The 18,831-nt window shown below is 40.7% G+C and overlaps 1 protein-coding gene across 1 annotated transcript in view; it reads right to left on the bottom strand.

Moving 5' to 3' along the window:
• GABRR3 (gamma-aminobutyric acid type A receptor subunit rho3) overlaps positions 1 to 18,831 on the bottom strand; it is a 59,274-nt gene that overhangs the window by 36,216 nt on the left and 4,227 nt on the right. Inside the window, exons 2-3 of the mRNA XM_074983494.1 lie at positions 5,263 to 5,796; positions 979 to 1,091 (exon numbers count right to left, since the gene is read on the bottom strand). Coding sequence (XP_074839595.1) covers positions 979 to 1,091; positions 5,263 to 5,417 — 268 coding nt within the window. The 5' untranslated portion in view covers positions 5,418 to 5,796. The remainder of the gene's footprint in view (positions 1 to 978; positions 1,092 to 5,262; positions 5,797 to 18,831) is intronic.

Genomic DNA, 18,831 nt, shown 5'->3' with positions numbered 1-18,831 from the left:
AGGCCTGCAGCTTTTGACTTCTCTGAAGTCCATGACTATTTATCTGCTGAGAATCTGTCCTTGTATATTATTTTTTGCATTCATAATATGGAGCAAGCTAGGCCATTTCCATCAATCACAAAAACAGAACTGCTGGCCCTGATTCATAGGGTTACCCTCTAAAAAAGAGGAACGCATTAATACAATGTGAGTTGGTAGATACGGATACAGATACACTCCTTCTCAAGGGGGTCCTCTTTTATGAAAGGTCAAATATGGTAACCCTACTGGTTCAGAAGAGCCTTTTTAGCAAGGCAGCTTTCACTATGTTAGTGTAATAACTTAGGGACAAAATTTGTGATTCATATGTATGTCAAACTTCAGCTTCAAAGGGACATGTTAATATGTATTCAATGGCAGAAAGTAGACCTATAATGGGATATCCAGGTTATGAGCATCCCATATAATACCTTCTTTTATTCAAGTACAATGTAATTAAACACCAAAATAATAATCATGAAGCCAGTAACACTAGGGACCAAGTGCTACCATACCATATACTAAAGTTCTGACTTTTCATTCAGTGTTTCATGCCAATTCAGTATGCTCAGGAATTGGTAACTTGCTTAAGTACTTTAAAACGAATGTGATGAGTTTCAGTAATTTGCTGATGGCTACTAGACTATCCAGTTTTAGGAGGATATGTTAATACAATTTTTGATAATAGAATTCTTTCTGTAACAGGAAAGGTAAAAAAATTACTTAGCTGTGAGTAGATCACTTGGCAATTCCTATTACTGTTGTGCAAAGTTTAAAAAAAAAAAGAAAAAAGTCTTCTGTTGTAAATCATTGCTAGGGTTAAGCCAGGGAGAGAGGGGAAATCTCAGTTAAACCTGACATTCTATTTTTATGTGACCTTGCTGGGCATGTGTTTAGCAGCTTATGCTTCCAGAAGAAACTATTAACTAGTATAAAAATGTTAATGCAGATGCTGCTTACCTCCAAATCCAGGTCTCATTGCAAAGTCATGGTCCTCTATGCGGAGAAGCTGCTCAGACTTAAGTGGGCGCACTTTGGTGCTGTCCAATTTCTTCATTTTAATTTCTCGTTTGCTGTTTTAAGAAATGAAATAAGGAGCTTCATCGTTCTGACTGACATTCACAATGATGATTAGAAATAACTAGATTACTGCATTGTGGGAAATGACACAACCACATGAAAAAATGAGTGAAAACGGGCAGGGGAGAGATCAGGCGTGAACTTGTATATGGCAACTGTACTGAGAGAGAACATCAACAAGATACAAAAAGCTCAGGGTGGGATATCCATCTCCTTTTATCCCCTTGAAAATGGCCTTTGTGTATGTAGGGGAGAGTGTATCCAAGATATATGAACACTTGAAGAAACTGATGCATTCATTTTCACCTAGCTGTGTTCTAATCTTACTTGGACATAACATGTTTGTAGCTTTAAAGGACACCACACTAAGTCATGTGTGTTACAGGGACATTGGCAGTGGCCTTATAGAGTGGTGGCTTTAAGTTCTTAAAGATAAAATTTCTACTGTTTGTAAACAGCTCTAATGTTTCACTAGTTAGCAGCAGATCTCTAAAATTTGGCAGGGAGATAATCCTGAGGTCAGTGATGTGCCTTTTTGCGTGCCCATTAAATCATTCAGATTTGGCTGAGTTAGAACCTGAAAAAAATCACCATGTCCAATGTGAGTTTTGTTTACTACATCTCATTCCTGATTTACAGTCAAAACCGGCCAACACTCCATTAGCTCAGTACATGGGACCATCTCAGCGTGCCATATGCCAGTGAACCTCCAAAAAGCACACAAACAACATATTTTCCTTCTAGAACCAGAGCACCATACATTCTGGAGTCATGTCAAGTGACTGGTATTAAAATTCTGTTCCCTTCACAACACTTTATTCAGCAAAGACTCAGACCCCATCAAGAAGCTGCACAAGCTGAGAAAAGAGCCTGCATCTTTAATGTGGCAGACTCATGTCTGAGGCAGCCTGTCTCTCGGAAACCATCTATTTAATCTTAGATTGGCTATGTTGTGTGTAAAGCATGTCTACTCCTACATATGTTTCCTCTATTTCAGCATGTTATAGGCCCTCCATCAGTGACTGCCTTACAGAGCCTGCTGCCAGGAATTGTCAATGATCTGTTCAGTTGGTGTGGTAGAGGTCTCCGCTGAAAGTTCAGTGTTCAAATATGTTTTTGGATAGGGAGGAAGGGAAACAATATTACTGGCACATAACAGAACTTGTTTTTCCACTTTGCCCTTTTAAAGAAAACTCCAGGATAAAAATAGCAATGTTAAGAACCTTATTTCATTAATATTATTTTTATCCCCATCACCACTAGGGCCCCTACTCATGTTCCAGGACACTCTTGTGGTGAGCACTGTCCAAAGAGAGAATAATAAGAAGCCACACGCAGTTACTATGTATGAATCATGTGCTGCAAATGTACCTTTCTACCACTTGTATCCTGGCTCTCTCATTGTGTTTAGTAAAATCTGTCTTCACTGATGTAAAAAAATAGCATTTTAACAGTCAAAATATTTTGTTCTTTATTGTGGGAAATACACCATGAGAATAATCTCTCTCTCATGTACTTTTGGTTAATGCTTTAAAATCTTCTTTACAAGAGAACACAGACAAATAGCTTTGGAGGGGGAATTGGGTTACTCTGTTCAGCCAGAGAAAGTTGTAGGTTAAGTAACATTTCAACATGGGATTCTTTATAATAGGCCACCCATTTAACCAAGGCCATCTGTCAGCAGCGTCCCTCATAATCCCAGTGCTGGCTGAAAGGGATTTCCCCAGAAGGAAAAAGAAGTTGCTGGAAAGTTAGACCCCTTTGAAATGGACTGGAGTTAATGCCCTATTTAGGAACAATGCCAAAGAAAATCAAACAAAGGAAAATTAAATCTATTTTTCTCCTTTCTGCAGAAATGTTGCTCTGCAGTTGCTAAACCCTGGGATCCTCTGTGGTTTGGAACCTGCAAGTGGTCTATACAATATGAGCAACTGAGGCCAGATTTTCAGCTGGTGTGTATCTGCCAGCTCGACTGACTTCCAGGGAGCTATGCCAATTTGCACCAGCTCAGGATCTCATCTTGAAATCCCTCTCCAACTCCATTCTCTTTTCATGGAGGCCAATGGTGATATGTTTCTCCCTTTTATCTTGCTTACCTCACAAGAGCGTCATGTAGATTAAAGTTTGTAAAGCTCTTTGGAACCAAAGAGGTCATATTAGCACTAAATATTGATGCAATCATATGACAGTAAATCTGTCACGCAGGATTCTACTTGCACGCTCCCCCCATCACAAACCCCTCTCCCATTTTGTGAATTGTTATGCCAGTGGTGGATACTGGATCAATAGCCAGAAATTCAGAGCCAGCCCAGCAGGACCTGGCTGGTGCCTTCTACAGTCGTCTGGAGTGTGGGACCCTGAAGGTGTAGGGCCCAAGTCAACTGCCTTGCTCGCCTTGTCCCAAGGCCAGGCCTGCGGAAGCTCAAGTTTGCAGTTCACAGAACAGGACAAAGTGAGGGAACAGTAGCATCTATATCTGCCTCACCTCCCTATCAACATTCCTCAACTCATCCACCTTGATGTTTTAGGCAGTAAGTCAGTCACCATTCACATTCAGCTATTCACGTACTGCGGGACTAACAAAGTACCAGATATTTCCCATTTTGATAGTAGGGCTCTTTTGTTGTTGTTAAATGGGCAATGAGTCCAGTGATAGCCACAACTAGACATTTAATTCATTTCTAAAAGAGTGCTGAACAGTCAACTTTCAAGTCTGCTTGGGACTGGATTTGAACCTGCGACTTTAAGATGAGTCATTACAAGTTCCCTGAGCCATGAACCTTTTCCAAGCACCTCATTTAGTATGTTACAATTGTTTCTATATAAAGAATCAGCAGGAAATTAAATGATTCAGGAGAGGTGCAGCTCCCAGAGCAGTCCAATTAGGCTGTACTTTATCAATATATGACATGAATGAATATGCTATGAGTCCCATGCTGTCCGTTATTACACAATGCTTGTCATACAGAGTCTGGGGGAACGATTGCCTTCCTTTTCTCCCTCACATAAATTTAACTATTAATCACAATCTCTCCTTTCATGATAAGGCAGAATTGTTATGGTTTGGGTTATCAACAAGAGTAGATTAAGGCCTAGCATTTTTATGAATCTATTCAAACAAACATGCAAACACATTCAAAGGCCTCACATGTATGATATGAAATTGATCTCTTAAAAACTCTTGCTGAGGGTGGAAAAGCCATTTCACTTGGAAATTTAAATGCAGAAGACGTTGTGACTTTTTTTCTGCTTTTAAATCAGTGATGCTGATGAAGAAAGAAAAAGGAAGGAAAAAAAAAAGTTTTTCAAGCCTGCCTGTTGCAGTAATAGTAGGATGCAATAATCCCAGCTAACAACTAAATAAAATATATTAAACAGCTTCAGATTTGGGATTTACAGTTAGACATGGAATTATTCCATAAATAAAGTGGATGGATAACTATATTCCAGAAGATAAATATACTGTAACATGATTAAAGTTAAAACCTACTTAAACTAGACTTATTTTGTTTTTGAAAAAAAATAATCTGGATACATTAATTATAACACGGATATTTAATGCAATAAAGGTAATGTGTTAGACCCAACTTTAGATACGCATTTCTGTTTCTGATGGCAGAAACACTCAAACTCTTGAATTGTATACTGACATTAACAGAGAGGTAGCCGTCTTAGTCTGTATTCTAGTAAAACAAACCAGGTATACATATCTCCGGCTCTGAGGAAGTGGGTCTACCCCATGAAAGCTTATCACCTAATAAATTATATTGTTAGTCTTTAAAGTGCTACATGATTGCTGGTTTGTATGCTGACAGTAATACAGTATTTGCAATACTTAAATCTTACGCAGTGCTTTATGTTTTCAAAGAGCTGTACAAATGTTATCTAATTAATCACTTATATACAGACACACATTATAAATGTATTTATGATACAGAAGGATCAGTGATGGAATTGTTACTGTAAAATATAATTGCTATTTCTCTCATGAGAGCACTCAAAGACCCTCTGTCAAAACTGGGACCCAGCTGTGCTAACTGATGTAGAAACACAAAAACCTGTCACATAGGACTCTGAACAAACAGAATGCATTCCTAGGTTTGGTGACAGGCATAGAACATTTAGTAGCAGAAGAACAACAGTGAACCAGCGTGGACAGCTTACCTGTTATGCTTCTTCATGGATGAACATTTCTGTTGATGATGATGGAAACGATGATGATGATGATAACGATGATGATCGCTTTGAGAACTGACATTGGTTAGCACTGCAGTTGGCCAGAGGCAGGTGAGAAGCAGCAGTTTTATTACCAGGACCATGTCGACCAAAAGAGACAATATAATGGATTCAAACAACCCACCTCAACGACCTTGCACTTTTAGTGCTCCTGTCATTTAGAGACAGCATACCAGAAAGACGATACAAGTATAATGAGGCATCACTGAAAACAGAAGACAGCAGCATGCCAGTTTTGATTTCCTCTTTGTGCTCTCCTTTAGTCTTGCAAATTGCAAAAATTCCATAAAAGTCACATACTAGGGTACTTGCTTTCAAGAAGCTGCAATTTGCCTTTAGAAATTTAATAAATGTAACCACTTATTTTGTTGATCCTCAGTTTGCTTCATTGTTTCCACTTTTTCTGGGTAGGTTCTTAGTCGAACGAGAGTTTACTGAGTGAGTGATAAAGCAAATGTAGCCCTGTGCAGACAAAAGGGTGATGTCAAACATTTAATCCTCCTTAATCCCACACACCATAGAAAAATCTTTCACAATTCTATAAAAATCTGTGCTTAATGAGACAAGGTCACTAAATTTATCTTAGTTACAGTATATCTCATTTAAATAATTTTCTACACAGATGAAAATATTTAATTGAGTAAGCAGCATTTGTTCCAGAGATGACTAGCATTGTTTGCTTCTGTGATTCAGGGGAGCAAAATTCTTGACTGGAGAAATATAATTCTGGGCAGTGCAACCTGTTGGGAAGAGCCCAGTCCACCGCAACTCTTGTCAACATTGGAAATTCTCTTTTTCTGAAGTAGCTATCACTTCACTTTATAATAAATATATAGGACACAGCCATGAGTGAGATCTAAGAAGCTTCTGCTATCCATTATTTGATTATTAATAAGTCACCATATACTCATTCATAAAAATACTGGAAAAATTCTACCTTCTGCTAGCGCAGATGGATTTTGTACATAATTTCTCATTATTTTTCATCCAAAGAGTAATTTTTAGGAAAGATTTAACTTTTGTGTCTTTCAAACTGTCCCGGTTGTATGGTAGCAGATTGCATCCACCGCACCACAGGACATTTTGTTAAGCAATACAATAGTCTTGTCCCTGCTCCCATTGAAGCTGATGAGATTTCCCACTGGTTTAATGGAGGGCAATATTGGATTCCACTTATGTCACTGATACACTAACATCATATTTTTCAAGCCTTCAGCAACCTCAAGTCATCAGAATCAACATAATGTAGTTTCCATATGTAAAAAAGTAAAGGTCTCACAAAAGGTGCTAAAGTGAAGGTGAAGGAAACTGAGTTTTCCCGTGATGGAACAGCACAGCAAAAGCAGTAGAAGTTCAAGTTTCTCAACACTAATCTATATGAACAACTATAGATGTCTTGAAAAGACAATACAATCTTTGTCTTCTCTGCTAAGACTGCTACCAATTAGACCCATTGTGATGATGGTCTTTGTGAGTTAGGCATTCATCCACAAGGAAAATCACTGGAATTACCAACTCATCTTGCTTAGGCCAGTATATGACACACTAGGGAAGGGTGCAGAAAATGGAGACCAGGGCCCCTTTAGGGGGCTGGAGGGATGACATTTCACAGCTATGATTGGCTGCAGTGTCTCAGGCTCATCCATTTAATTAAAAATGTTGAAATATGTTACTGTTTTTATGTATGTGTATTCACATCTATATACTGATTACTAACGTGTTTACATTCTACATACTTATTTTCTTACATGTGCCAAAAAAAGGGGCAGGGGATCATATGAACATAATTGAAATTTCTGTCAGTTTGGATTACATTAGACAGACTGCGGGGGCCTTGCTAATTGCAGGGCTGAAAAGTAAGGCCCATCATAAAAACTTTATTTGCCCTTGCACTGGGGGACATGATTTCTAGAGGGTGATTTTCAATGTCACAAAGAACGGTTAACTACCATTGGCTTTTATTAGAGTTGGGACCATCATTATTGATTGGAAAAGAGGACCTTGCACTTTCAGCTCCTGTGCAGCGTCAACAAGAGAATCAGAAATCATGACAAGGAAAAGGATTCTTTGTACTACATTTATTCTTACCATTAAGAAAACAAGTTAATCTCCTGTGCATCTGGCAGTAATGAATGCTAAGAGGAGTCTTCTTTGAAGAGAAACAAATGCAAGATAATGGACTATGCTTGTAATGGGCTAGCTATTAGTGTGTCTTTGTGTTTATACACAAACAATTAAAATAGAACGTCTGGCTTTCTGCTACCATTAAAATGTTTTCTTAACATTATCCCTTCACTTTTACCCATCCCAAGCTGATAATATTTAGCTTTCAAGGACAAGACACTGTAAAACAGCAACTCTAGAGCAAAAGAGCATATTGAAGTATCTCTCTAAAGAAACAAACACAACTAAGGCAACTAATATCAAGGAATGAAGTGCCTACAAAAACTGAAAATGTTGCAGGTAGTTGCAGGCTGGGGATGAAGGGAAAGTGAGAGGTTCCCATCAACAGCAAATCATGAAGTGGAGCACATTGGCAACAGTGATTACAGAACCAGGATGAAAAAAATTCCAGTGGTAAGACAAAACTGACAGAGAGCTTGAATTTTTCAGATATGCTGAGTGTTTGTTGCCACTACTGAAGACATCTGAAGTTGTGGGTGCTCAACACCTCTGTAAGTCAGACATGTAGGCCACGTCTAAGTGGGCAGCTTCTGTCGACAGATGTCACTGTCAACAGAGAAATCTCAGCAGTACCTCTATCGACGGATAGAATCTGCACACAGAAGAAGATTGAAAGAGCAAGCTGTTCTGTCCACAGAGAGCAGCCCCACTGCCCTGCCCTCTCTAGTCAGAATGGCTGACTGGAAGCTCTGCAAACAGGGCTGCCTGGGGAACTGGAAGCCCTCTCTGTTGACTGAAGTGTCTACACGGGCACTCTGTCAACAAAACACTATCAAGAGAGGTGCTATCACTGAGTGGGGAGAGGTATAACCCTGCCACCTGAACAGCTGAATTTAGTTGACAAATTCTCGACAGAGGGCTTTAACTGTGTAGATGCTCAGCAAGTTTTGTCCACAAAAGCCCAGTTTTGTCAACAGATGCTGCCTGTGTAGACGCAGCCTATACAGGGTATGTCTATGTAAGAGAGTTATTCCAGAATAGTTTACTGAAGTGTGGCTATTCCAAAATAAGCTATTCCAGAATAACACATCTACACTATAGGGAAGCCCCAAAATAGAGCCACACACAATAGAGCCTATTTCAGATTAGAGACCATGGAAGCAGTGCTTTCAGGGGCTGTAATCCAAAATACTATGTCCACAAAGCAGCTTTATTTCAACATACGATATTCCAAAATATTTTATTTCAAAATACCTCCTATTCCCTCTTTACACATCTCTTATTTTGAAATACATAAGAACATACAAATGGCCATACTGGGTCAGACCAAAGGTCCATCCAGCCCAGTATCCCGTCTGCCAACAGTGGCCAATGCCAGGTGTCCCAGAGAAGAAGAACAGAAGACAATGATCAAGTGATTTATCTCCTGCCATCTATCTCCTGCCCTTGTACTGAAGGCTAGGGCACCATACTTTACCCCTGGCTAATTGCCATTTATGGACCTAACCTGCAAAAATTTATCGAGCTCTTTTTTAAACCCTAATAAAGTCCTGGCCTTCACAGCCTCCTCCGGCAAGGAGTTCCACAGGTTGACTGTGCGCTGTGTGAAGAAAGATTTTCTTTTATTAGTTTTGAACCTACTACCCATCAATTTCATTTGGTGTCCCCTAGTTCTTGTATTATGGGAAAAGGTAAATAATTTTTCTATGTTCACTTTCTCCACACCATTCATGATTTTATATACCTCTATCATATTGCCCCTCAATCGCCTCTTTTCCAGACTGAAAAGTCCCAGTCTCTTTAGCCTCTCCACATATAGGACCCGTTCCAAACCCCTAATCATCTTAGTCACCCTTTTCTGAACCTTTTCTAATGCCAATATATCTTTTTTGAGGTGAGGAGACCACATCTGCACGCAGTACTCAAGATGTGGGCGTACCATAGTTTTATATAGGGGAAGTATGATATCTTTTGTCTTATTATCTATCCCTTTTTTAATAATTCCTAACATCCTATTTGCTTTACTAACTGCCACTGCACACTGTGTGGATGTCTTCAGAGAACTATCCACTATAACTCCAAGATCCCTTTCCTGATCTGTTGTAGCTAAATTTGACCCCATCATGTTGTACGTGTAATTTGGGTTATTTTTTCCAATGTGCATTACCTTACACTTACCCACATTAAATTTCATTTGCCATTTTGCTGCCCAATCACTCAGTTTGCTGAGATCTTTTTGTAGTTCTTCACAATCCCTTTTGGTTTTGACTGTCCTGAACAACTTGGTGTCATCTGCAAACTTTGCTACCTCACTGCTTACCTCATTTTCTAGATCATTGATGAACAAGTTGAACAGGATCGGTCCCAGGACTGACCCCTAGGGAACACCACTAGTTACCCGCCTCCATTGTGAAAATTTACCATTTATTCCAACCCTTTGTTTTCTGTCTTTTAACCAATTCCCGATCCATGAAAGGATCTTTCCTCCTATCCCATGACCACCTAATTTACATAAAAGCCTTTGGTGTGGGACCTTGTCAAAGGCTTTCTAGAAATCTAGGTATATTATGTCCACTGGGTGCCCCTTGTCCGCATGTTTATTAACCCCTTCAAAGAATTCTAATAGATTAGTTGGACACGACTTCCCTCTGCAGAAACCATGCTGACTTTCGCCCAGGTGGAACTTCTCTCATCCGGCACCCTGGGGACCTGACCGGTGCCAGAGGAGAGAATTTGCCAGATGACAGAAGGTCAGTAATGTCACCAGCACATTACCAACACTTCCACTGCTTACTGAGCTCTCTAAAGTCACCTGGGGTAAATTACAGCTAGCTAACAGCACAGAACACTGAGAGCCAGGATTGGTGACTGGAAACAAGCTTTATGGGAACATGGAAAACTTGGCTTCACCCATGATAAGTGGTCATCTGGATAATTAAAATCATGCCAGATTACAGAGTTTGCCTGATGAGAGAGTTCTGGATTAGAGTGGTTCAACACCTGTATCTATTTCAAAATCGGTGCTATTCTTTGTCTAATGAGATTTATTTTAGCAAATTCGAAATAATGCACTCACTGTTTGAAATTTGAAATAGTGATTGTAGTGTGTAGATACTCTCAAAGTTATTTGGAAATAACTTTGCTGTGTAGACATACCCATACGGCCCAACCCACTGTAAACCCTGAAAAGGAGTTGTGCATAGCATAGTACCTGCAAATTATCCATACAAAACTGGATAAGGTACCGTGAAGGGAAAAGAAGGAGGAATAATCTGTAATGACTGTTGAGCTCTCTGAGGCCTCTAAATCATAGTGTAACATAAATGGAGAAAACATTGCAAATGAAGCCTTCTCAGCTGTGTTAATACACAAAACGCAGCCTACAGAATGAACCTGAGAGGGGGAAAACCATGATTATCAACCTACAGTAAACCCTCAGCTTATGTAGGGCTTGCAGAAATGCAACCCCATGTAACTCAAATTTTTGTGCAAGTTGAAGGGAGACAGGAACTAGCCTGCAGCATGGTTCCCAGCTACCCTGATCTTGCAGGAGCTGGGAAACTGACCAGCCTACAAGGGCTGGTCAGTTTTCTGGCTCCCAGACTGGCAGGGAGATGGGAACCAAATGGCAGCCCAGTTCCCATCTTCCCTCAATTTGCGTGAAAATTTGAGTTATGTGGGCCCATGAGCTGGTCAGTTTCCCAGTTCCTACAAGCAGCAAGGAGAGGGGAACTAAGCGGCAGCCTTATCCGGGGAAATTCAATGGGGGCTGGACTGATAGCCCAGCCACTTCCCAGCTATGGGGTGGTGGGGTCTCCCCACCCCTAATGGCACAGCTCCCCCCCACATAAATGCAAGATACAAACATTTTGAATGCACATATCTTGAGGGATTACTGTATATCAATGCCAGCACAGAAAGAATTAACCAAAGCAACTATTCCAAGAGTGATAGTGCCAGGGAGAAATATGAGGTAGGAGGGTAGAGTATAGGTAGCTTTGGCCTTTCTATAGCAACATGTCTAGCATGTAGTATATGATGACATATTACAATTATACCCAAAGTCCCCAATCAAGACTGGGGTCACATCGTGCTAGTTATACAAACTAGATGAAGAGTCAGTCCTTATGTGGGACACCTCACCAAAAAGTCATTCATCTGCATTCCCTAACAGGCTCAAGTATGCTTTGAGGGACGGAGGGGAAGATGAAAGAATTAGAATCCTAGGGCTGGAAGGGACCTCAGGAGGTCATTGATTTGAGCCCCCTCCCTGAAGCAGGATCAAGCCAAACTAAAATCATCCCAGCCAGGACTATGTCAGTCTAGGACTTAAAAACCTCTAGGAATGGAGATTCCACCGCCTCTCTAGGTAACACATTCCAGTACTTCACCACCCTCCTGGTGAAATAGTTTTTCCTGATATTCAACCTGCACCTCCCCCTCTGTAACTTCAGACCATTGCTCCTTGTTTTGCCATATGTCACCACCGAGAATAGTCTTTCTCCATCCTCTTTAGAACCCCACTTTAGGAAGTAGAAGGCTGCTATCAAGTGGCCCCTCACTCTTCTCTTCTGCAAACTAAATAACCCCAAATCCCTCAGAATCTCCTCATAAATCCCTCAGCCTCTCCACACACATCATGCGTGATTCCAATTTACAGCATCAATCCCGTAGCATATGAAGTATTTTACCGAACTCTGTCACCTTACGAAATATAACCTTAGATGATATCCTTGTTGTAATTACTGGTAAATCCCTTCTAACCATATAGGTCTTTGATTTTATGGTCATGTACAATGCATAGCCAGTAAGGGGATAATGCTGTGTACCTGCCTCTCCCATAATAGACTCAAGAACAGGAATATCCACTACACTACACCCAAAAGACTCCATCAGTCACTGTTCTTAAGGGCCTGATTCACCTGATTCTTCTGGTCTATGTCTTTTATAGTCCTTGGCACTGATATATGCACCAGCACTGATGTAAATGACTAAACCAGGGACAAGGCAGTGGTGAATCAGACTCTATGTCTTAAAGTGTTTGAGATAACAAATCAGATAACATAGTGATGGGTACAGTATGAGAACCTGAATGGAGCATAACAGAATTACAAAGCCAGAGAGAAAAGTGCCTCAGTTTGATTATGAAAGTAAGGAGCTCTTTGGAGCAGGATCTGTTTTTGTACTGTATGTAGTAAAATGGGAAGGTCTTATTTTCTGTTTGTGGCATTAGGCCCAATAACATCAAAACAGACCCTGAACAGTTTCCGATAGGTAATCAACCTTGCGTCACAATTAAAATCGTAGCTGTTTTTCTCTTGAGAGGTAACATCAAGTTTTTGGCAGGCTGAGGTTAGAAATCTCCTGAGGAATATACTGAACAATCTGAAAAATCTATTGACGCTGCAGACTGCGGTTTTGTTAGCAGCGTACTGATGTGTGTGTCCAACATTGAATTTCCAGATCACATGTATGTTGCATTACCCACAGAAAGCAAAATCTAGCCCAAAGGTAAACATGTGGTAGCAATTCGACCGAGCAGACGTAGCTGATGTTAGGGGTGTGTGATTTCCTTATGGATGGAAAAGCATATGAGGTGGCAAGTTATGCAGAAACTTATGCCAGAATGGGGAAAAACAATAGCAAGGTTTGTACTGCAATGTCCTATTTGGATCCAAAGCTGTGATGTAGGAGTTTGGCTTCAATCTGAACTTCCCCTAAATTAATCTAATTCACAGGAACAGGGCAATTAAATACCATATATAAGATAATCTGCCACTTTGAACACACTCTTACTTGGGCACGTGTTCATAATGTCATCTCTTTTCTGACAAAACAGCTTGTGATAGACCTTAACCAAAATCCACTAACTAAACCCCTTAAGCTTTTCCATTGGTACTAGAGAAGATTAGATGCCAAAATTGTTTCACCACTGCAAATCAGGACACAGCCCTTACACAGAGGATGATTTTAAAAAATGCAAATGCCTGTTCCTCTGGGTGATTTCACTGGGACCTGTGGGCATCGTACATCTCTGAAAATCAATCCTAGAATATCTTTAAACACTTCCATCAAATTAGCTACAGATTTGCAGCACTGAGCGGTACCCTAGAAAATTCATTGTCAAATAGCATACTCTTCTTTTCATTCACACTGGTGAACAGTCAGTTTCCAGCTCTAGTAAAATACATTAGAGTTGAAGCTACAGTCGGGCCAATTTCTTATCTTCTCTGTCCATTGCACTTTTTAGTGTATGCTGGGCACTCATCTGAACATGACCTTGGAGCATACAAGGAGGGTTGCTTCAGATTTTCGTATTCCAATATCCAGCTCTTCTCTCATCACTCCTACTTTCCCATACAGGGGGACGTATTTATAACCAGTTGGTGAGTCAGCTGAGCCTTTGAGACATATGGCCTCCCTTTTACTTTCTTCTAAAGCATCTCTGCACCTCTGCTTACTTCAATGCTACATCACCTGCATGTTTTCATGTAACCTGATATTAGGATCATAAAAAATAAAGTAAAAAAGAAATCTTGCCCCTGGCATTTCATAGCTTTGTGACTTCATCATTCTGCCTTAGCAAGATCCATCGCTGATTTAATTTTACCCCGAAATCCCCTCATTTAGTTTGTACGCCAGCCATTCTAGAAGTGAAACATACCACTCTTACTGCCCACAGTTAAAGAACAATCCATTTTGAGGTGATCTCTGGAGAACCAGGGGGCCAAATTGTTCCCTGACTTACACTTCTAACAACGCCATTAACTTCAGGTGAATAAATCAATGTACAATATGACCCATTACATTGTAGGTTCCCAAACTGGGTAGGTTCCCGGGGAGGGGGGGGGCGTTGTGAAAAAATTCCATGGGGGGGCATGACCCCCCTTTTATTCCCCACCCCACCCCAAGAAAGAGCCCACACTGCTGTTACCTCCTGCAAAAATGAAGGTAGTTCCAGCTTCCTGCAATGTGAAGGGGGAAGTCCTGCAGCTGTACGCCAGAGCTGGCATCTCACGAAGCACGTGCGCTGCTTCCCCTCCCCAAACAGCCGGTGTGTTTCCTGAAAAGCTGGGTCTGTTGCCCTCCAGTGACTTCCTTCCACCTGCTGCCTTCCTGTGGGGGGAGCAGAGCATGGGAAGGGGAGTAGGAGCCACGGGTCTGCACTAGCTCCTACCACTCAGGCAACCCGTGCCCTGCTCCTCTCTCCCCACAGCAGACACATGCTGAGCCTCCATCTGTCCTGAGCCTCTCTCATCCCCAGACTTCTGCCACAACACTACTGCACAATCCACACACCGCAAATCTGTGCCCTAAGCCCATCATACTCCCAACTCCCCTGCCCTGAGTCCCTCACACACCCTAACCTGAACTCCTGCACCCTCACATCCACAAGCCTGTGGTTTGCTCAGCACCCCAACACTCCACCTGACCACAGCACTCTCCAGTCTGGAGCCCCCTCCCTGAGCCAGTAGCCCCTTCTCCAACTTTTCCTGCACCCAAATTCCCTGCCAGAGCTTGCGCCTTTCACCCCTTCCCACACCCAAATTCTTCATTCCCACCCCAGAGCCCGTACCTCCTGTCTCAATCCCACGAGAGTGAGTAAGGTCTGGGCACAGCAAATGATAGAAAGGAGGGAAATGGAGAGGGTGGGGCCTCAAGAAAGGGGTGGAGTCTTGGGGCTTGCCTTGACATTTAAAAAGTGATCTTGGGTGTAAAAAGATTGAAGACCACAACTGTAATTTTTTTTTTAATTTTTCAAATTTCATACCACAAAATGTGATTTTTTTCTTTTTTTTTTTTTTTTTGCATTTGGACATGCAGGGATACCAGTACTATCAGTAGGGAGGCTGAAGAGTGATACAAAAGGCAGTGGAACTTTTTTGAACTTTCTAACATGCTCGCAGGACTATTTGGGACTGTGCCATCCTGGGAGTAGGTAGCCGGTCTTGTGCAGTTAAGAGTGGTAAGGTATATGTAAGTCAGCACGCATCCGTACACAATAGTTGTAAATAAACATTTGAGATAACTTATCAAAGTAACTTGCATCCATTAAATTTATTCTAATCAGGAAAATTATTTTTACAGATTTTTAATTAATATATTATGTCCGCAATTAAGAAAAGGAAGTGCAATGAGGACTACATTGGAGTATAGCTTCACTGTCGTGGAAAAAACCGGGACTGATCACCCTCAGTGCGTAGCATGACACACAGTTCTCAGCAATGAAGCCTGGAGACCTAGTCATCTTGAGCAACACTTGACAAAGAACCACAGTGCTTTGGCAGACAAACCAAAAGAGTTTTTTGCTGCTAAATTTCAAAATTTGAAACACATGAATCTGGACACTACTGGAGCTTGTCATCACACGTTGGCCAAAGCAGTAGAAGCATCTTATGAACTGTCAAAGCGCACATTATTGGAGAAATGATTTCGAAGCCTTGCTTGTTGAAAGCAGCTGACATTGTGCTTGGTTTTGAAAGCAAAAACAATTATTGGAAATTTCACTTCCAACAATTCCATGATGATCTGGCAAAAGATCTTAAACTTCAATATTAGCTGCTTTCTCCTTTTTTCGCAATTCAGTGCCACGATACCACGGATGTAGCACAATGCTGTCAGTTGCTTGTCTGTGTTCAAATCATTAACAATGGAACTGTGAAAGAACTGCTCTTTTTTTTTGAAGGAATTGACGACCACATCAAAGGCTTCTGATGTTATGAAAATGATTTCCGACTTTGTTGCAGAAAATAGACTTTCATGGGGAAAACTGGCTGGTGTGTGCACAGATGGTGCTCCAGCCACGTTTAGCTCTAGCTCTGGATTTGTGACATTGGTGAAAGAAAAAAAAATCCAGCCACAACTCACTGGGTCATACACAAACAAGCATTGGCACCCTTCCAGATGACCTACATGACTCATTGAATTTGGCCATCAAAGTTGTCGATTTTGTGAAGAACGCTGCTTTAAACACGAGACTTTTTGCTGCTCTTTGCACAGACTTGGGAGTTGATCATAAAACTCTTTTGTTCACATGGAGGTACAATGACTTTCTAAAGGGAACATGCTTTTGAAATCACGCAAACTGAAAGACAAACTGGAAATTTTCCTCAATCAACAGAAGAAAGAAGAGTTATATCATACATTTATGGACCAAACATTTCACCTTTTACTGGCATACTTTGTGGATATTTTTGAATCTTTGAACAACCTCAGTTTGAAGCTGCAAGGAAACAACGCTGCAGACATTATAGTGCACCATAAGATAATCAAAGTGTTTATGGAAAAAATCCAGCTTTGGAAACGCCGAACGCAAGCTCAGATGACTCTCTTTTCAACTTTTCCAACGTTTTCATCACTTGCTGAAAACGAAGGTTTCCAAGAACTTTGTGAAGAGGATGTGAAGAAGAAAATTATGTTTCACCTGGACTACCTTACTGACTAATTCATCTGCTATTTTCCAGACAACTTTTCTGGCAGCCCCAGGCATAAGTTAGTATGCAATCCATTCAACATTGATGTCGATTCATTGCCAGAAGTATTACAAGAACAAACACTTGAAGTAAAATATGATTCAAGTGTGAAAGATAATTTAGAAAACTCAAGCGCTTGGAGGAATTTTGGATAAACTATTTCCCAATGTACTTGAAAGTTGGAGGAGAAGTGCTACGTAGTAGTCATCCATTTTCATCAACATACCTCTGTGACAAAAGCTTTTCAAGTTGTGTTACATTAAAAACAAAAAGATATTGACTGGACGTTGAAAACGATTTGCATTGCGCACTTTCATCTTTCAAATCTAGGCTTTCCCAACTTGTGAAGAAAATGCAGTATCATCCTTCACATTAAATTTGTTTTGTTTCTGCTATCTCTAATATTAAATTACATTTTTATTAAATTTTTTGGCCAAAAAAACCTATTTGTACATATTTTTAATTTGAAATAAAATTTTATACTGATTTTTTGTTTATTTAAATTTTAAATTACATATTCAGTGTTTTGTTAAAAGGGGGGTTGGATGATGGTGCGGGGGCGGTTGAAGGTTTCTCAAAATTCAAAAAGGGGGAGTGATGTCAAAAAGTTTGGAAACCGCTGCATTACACTGATTATCCCCTTCTGACAAACCCGCTGCACTCTCTACCACACTTGTCCACCTTCTCTTTGGGAGCATCCAGAGTTTGCCCTTTGTCACCAGGGCACATTTCTTTGAGTCTATCAATGGTTTTGAAGAGTGCCCAACTAATGAGGAGAAAAAACTAACCAAAACAAACTGTGAAAGCTAATGGCTTAACTCTGATGGTGGATCTATGGTGCAAACGCAGCCCATTGGGGCCATGTGCATTTCCCTGACAGCAATTATTGAGGTGACAAAATGAGAGTGAATAACAGATAAAGGGGTGAGCAGAGTGGGTAGAAATTGTGAGACCTTTCGATGGCAATGTCTCAATTGAAAGTTTATACCCCTCTTTTTATTTCCAAACTATGTAGGCTTTAGTGTGAATAAATGTTACAGAGGTGAGCTGGTTCAGATGGTCCAGGGAGCAGAAAGGCAACCTTAATTCTGTGCTAATATTATACCACCTGGCCAGCCTTTCTAGTGTCCCTTGTAACACAGTGTACTTTTAAATCTTCCAACAATCCCCTGTTTTCAGATTTATTTCAATACACATAAACTAAACTTACAGCAAATTAAGTGCTCAGGAGACTAGACTGGAGTTCTAATCTTGGCTCCTCACATTGACTGTGCCAGTTAGGGATGTGTCTCCAGCAAGTGGCAGCAAGTTTCAGAGCTTGGGTCAACAGATAGGCACTAGAAATAGCTGTGTAGACATTTGGGCTCATGCTCTGTGGAGTAATGAGGGGAGGAGAGCTTCACAGCCCAATTTCCAGCCACAGCTGCAATATCTACACACCTGCTGTACAGACGTACCCCGTGCAGCTCACAGTAAAAAAGCACTGTGCAGTCCCACGATGAAAAGAGCAGAACTTGCAGGAAGCTTTTTGTCTGAAAGAGTCAGAAATGCCTTTTATAGTTCCTGGCAGCAGAGAAGCTGTGCTCCTATGACTGTAATGCTAAGAATCTGGTGCATAATGAGGGTGAAGGTCACAGAAGCAATGTCTACACAGCAGGGTTTTTTTGACATTACTTATTTTGATGTTCTAAAACAGCATTTCCCAAACTAATTTGGCCACAGGACACTTTTGGGCTTGGAATATACTGATGGAACACATACTTGGTGGTATGAGGAGGTGGGAGATTTCATACCAAAAAGTTGCTGCACATAATGTTCAAAAGTTGATTAAAGAAGATTTTTTTTAGATGTCCTTTGTTTTACAAAGAACAAAAGTAACAAAAGAAGATCATCTGAATGA

The sequence above is a fragment of the Carettochelys insculpta genome, chromosome 1 (genome assembly GCF_033958435.1).
Source record: "Carettochelys insculpta isolate YL-2023 chromosome 1, ASM3395843v1, whole genome shotgun sequence".
NCBI classification, from domain to species: domain Eukaryota; kingdom Metazoa; phylum Chordata; order Testudines; family Carettochelyidae; genus Carettochelys; species Carettochelys insculpta.
Note: the sequence above shows the minus strand (reverse complement) of the source record. Positions and strands in the feature narration are given on the sequence as shown.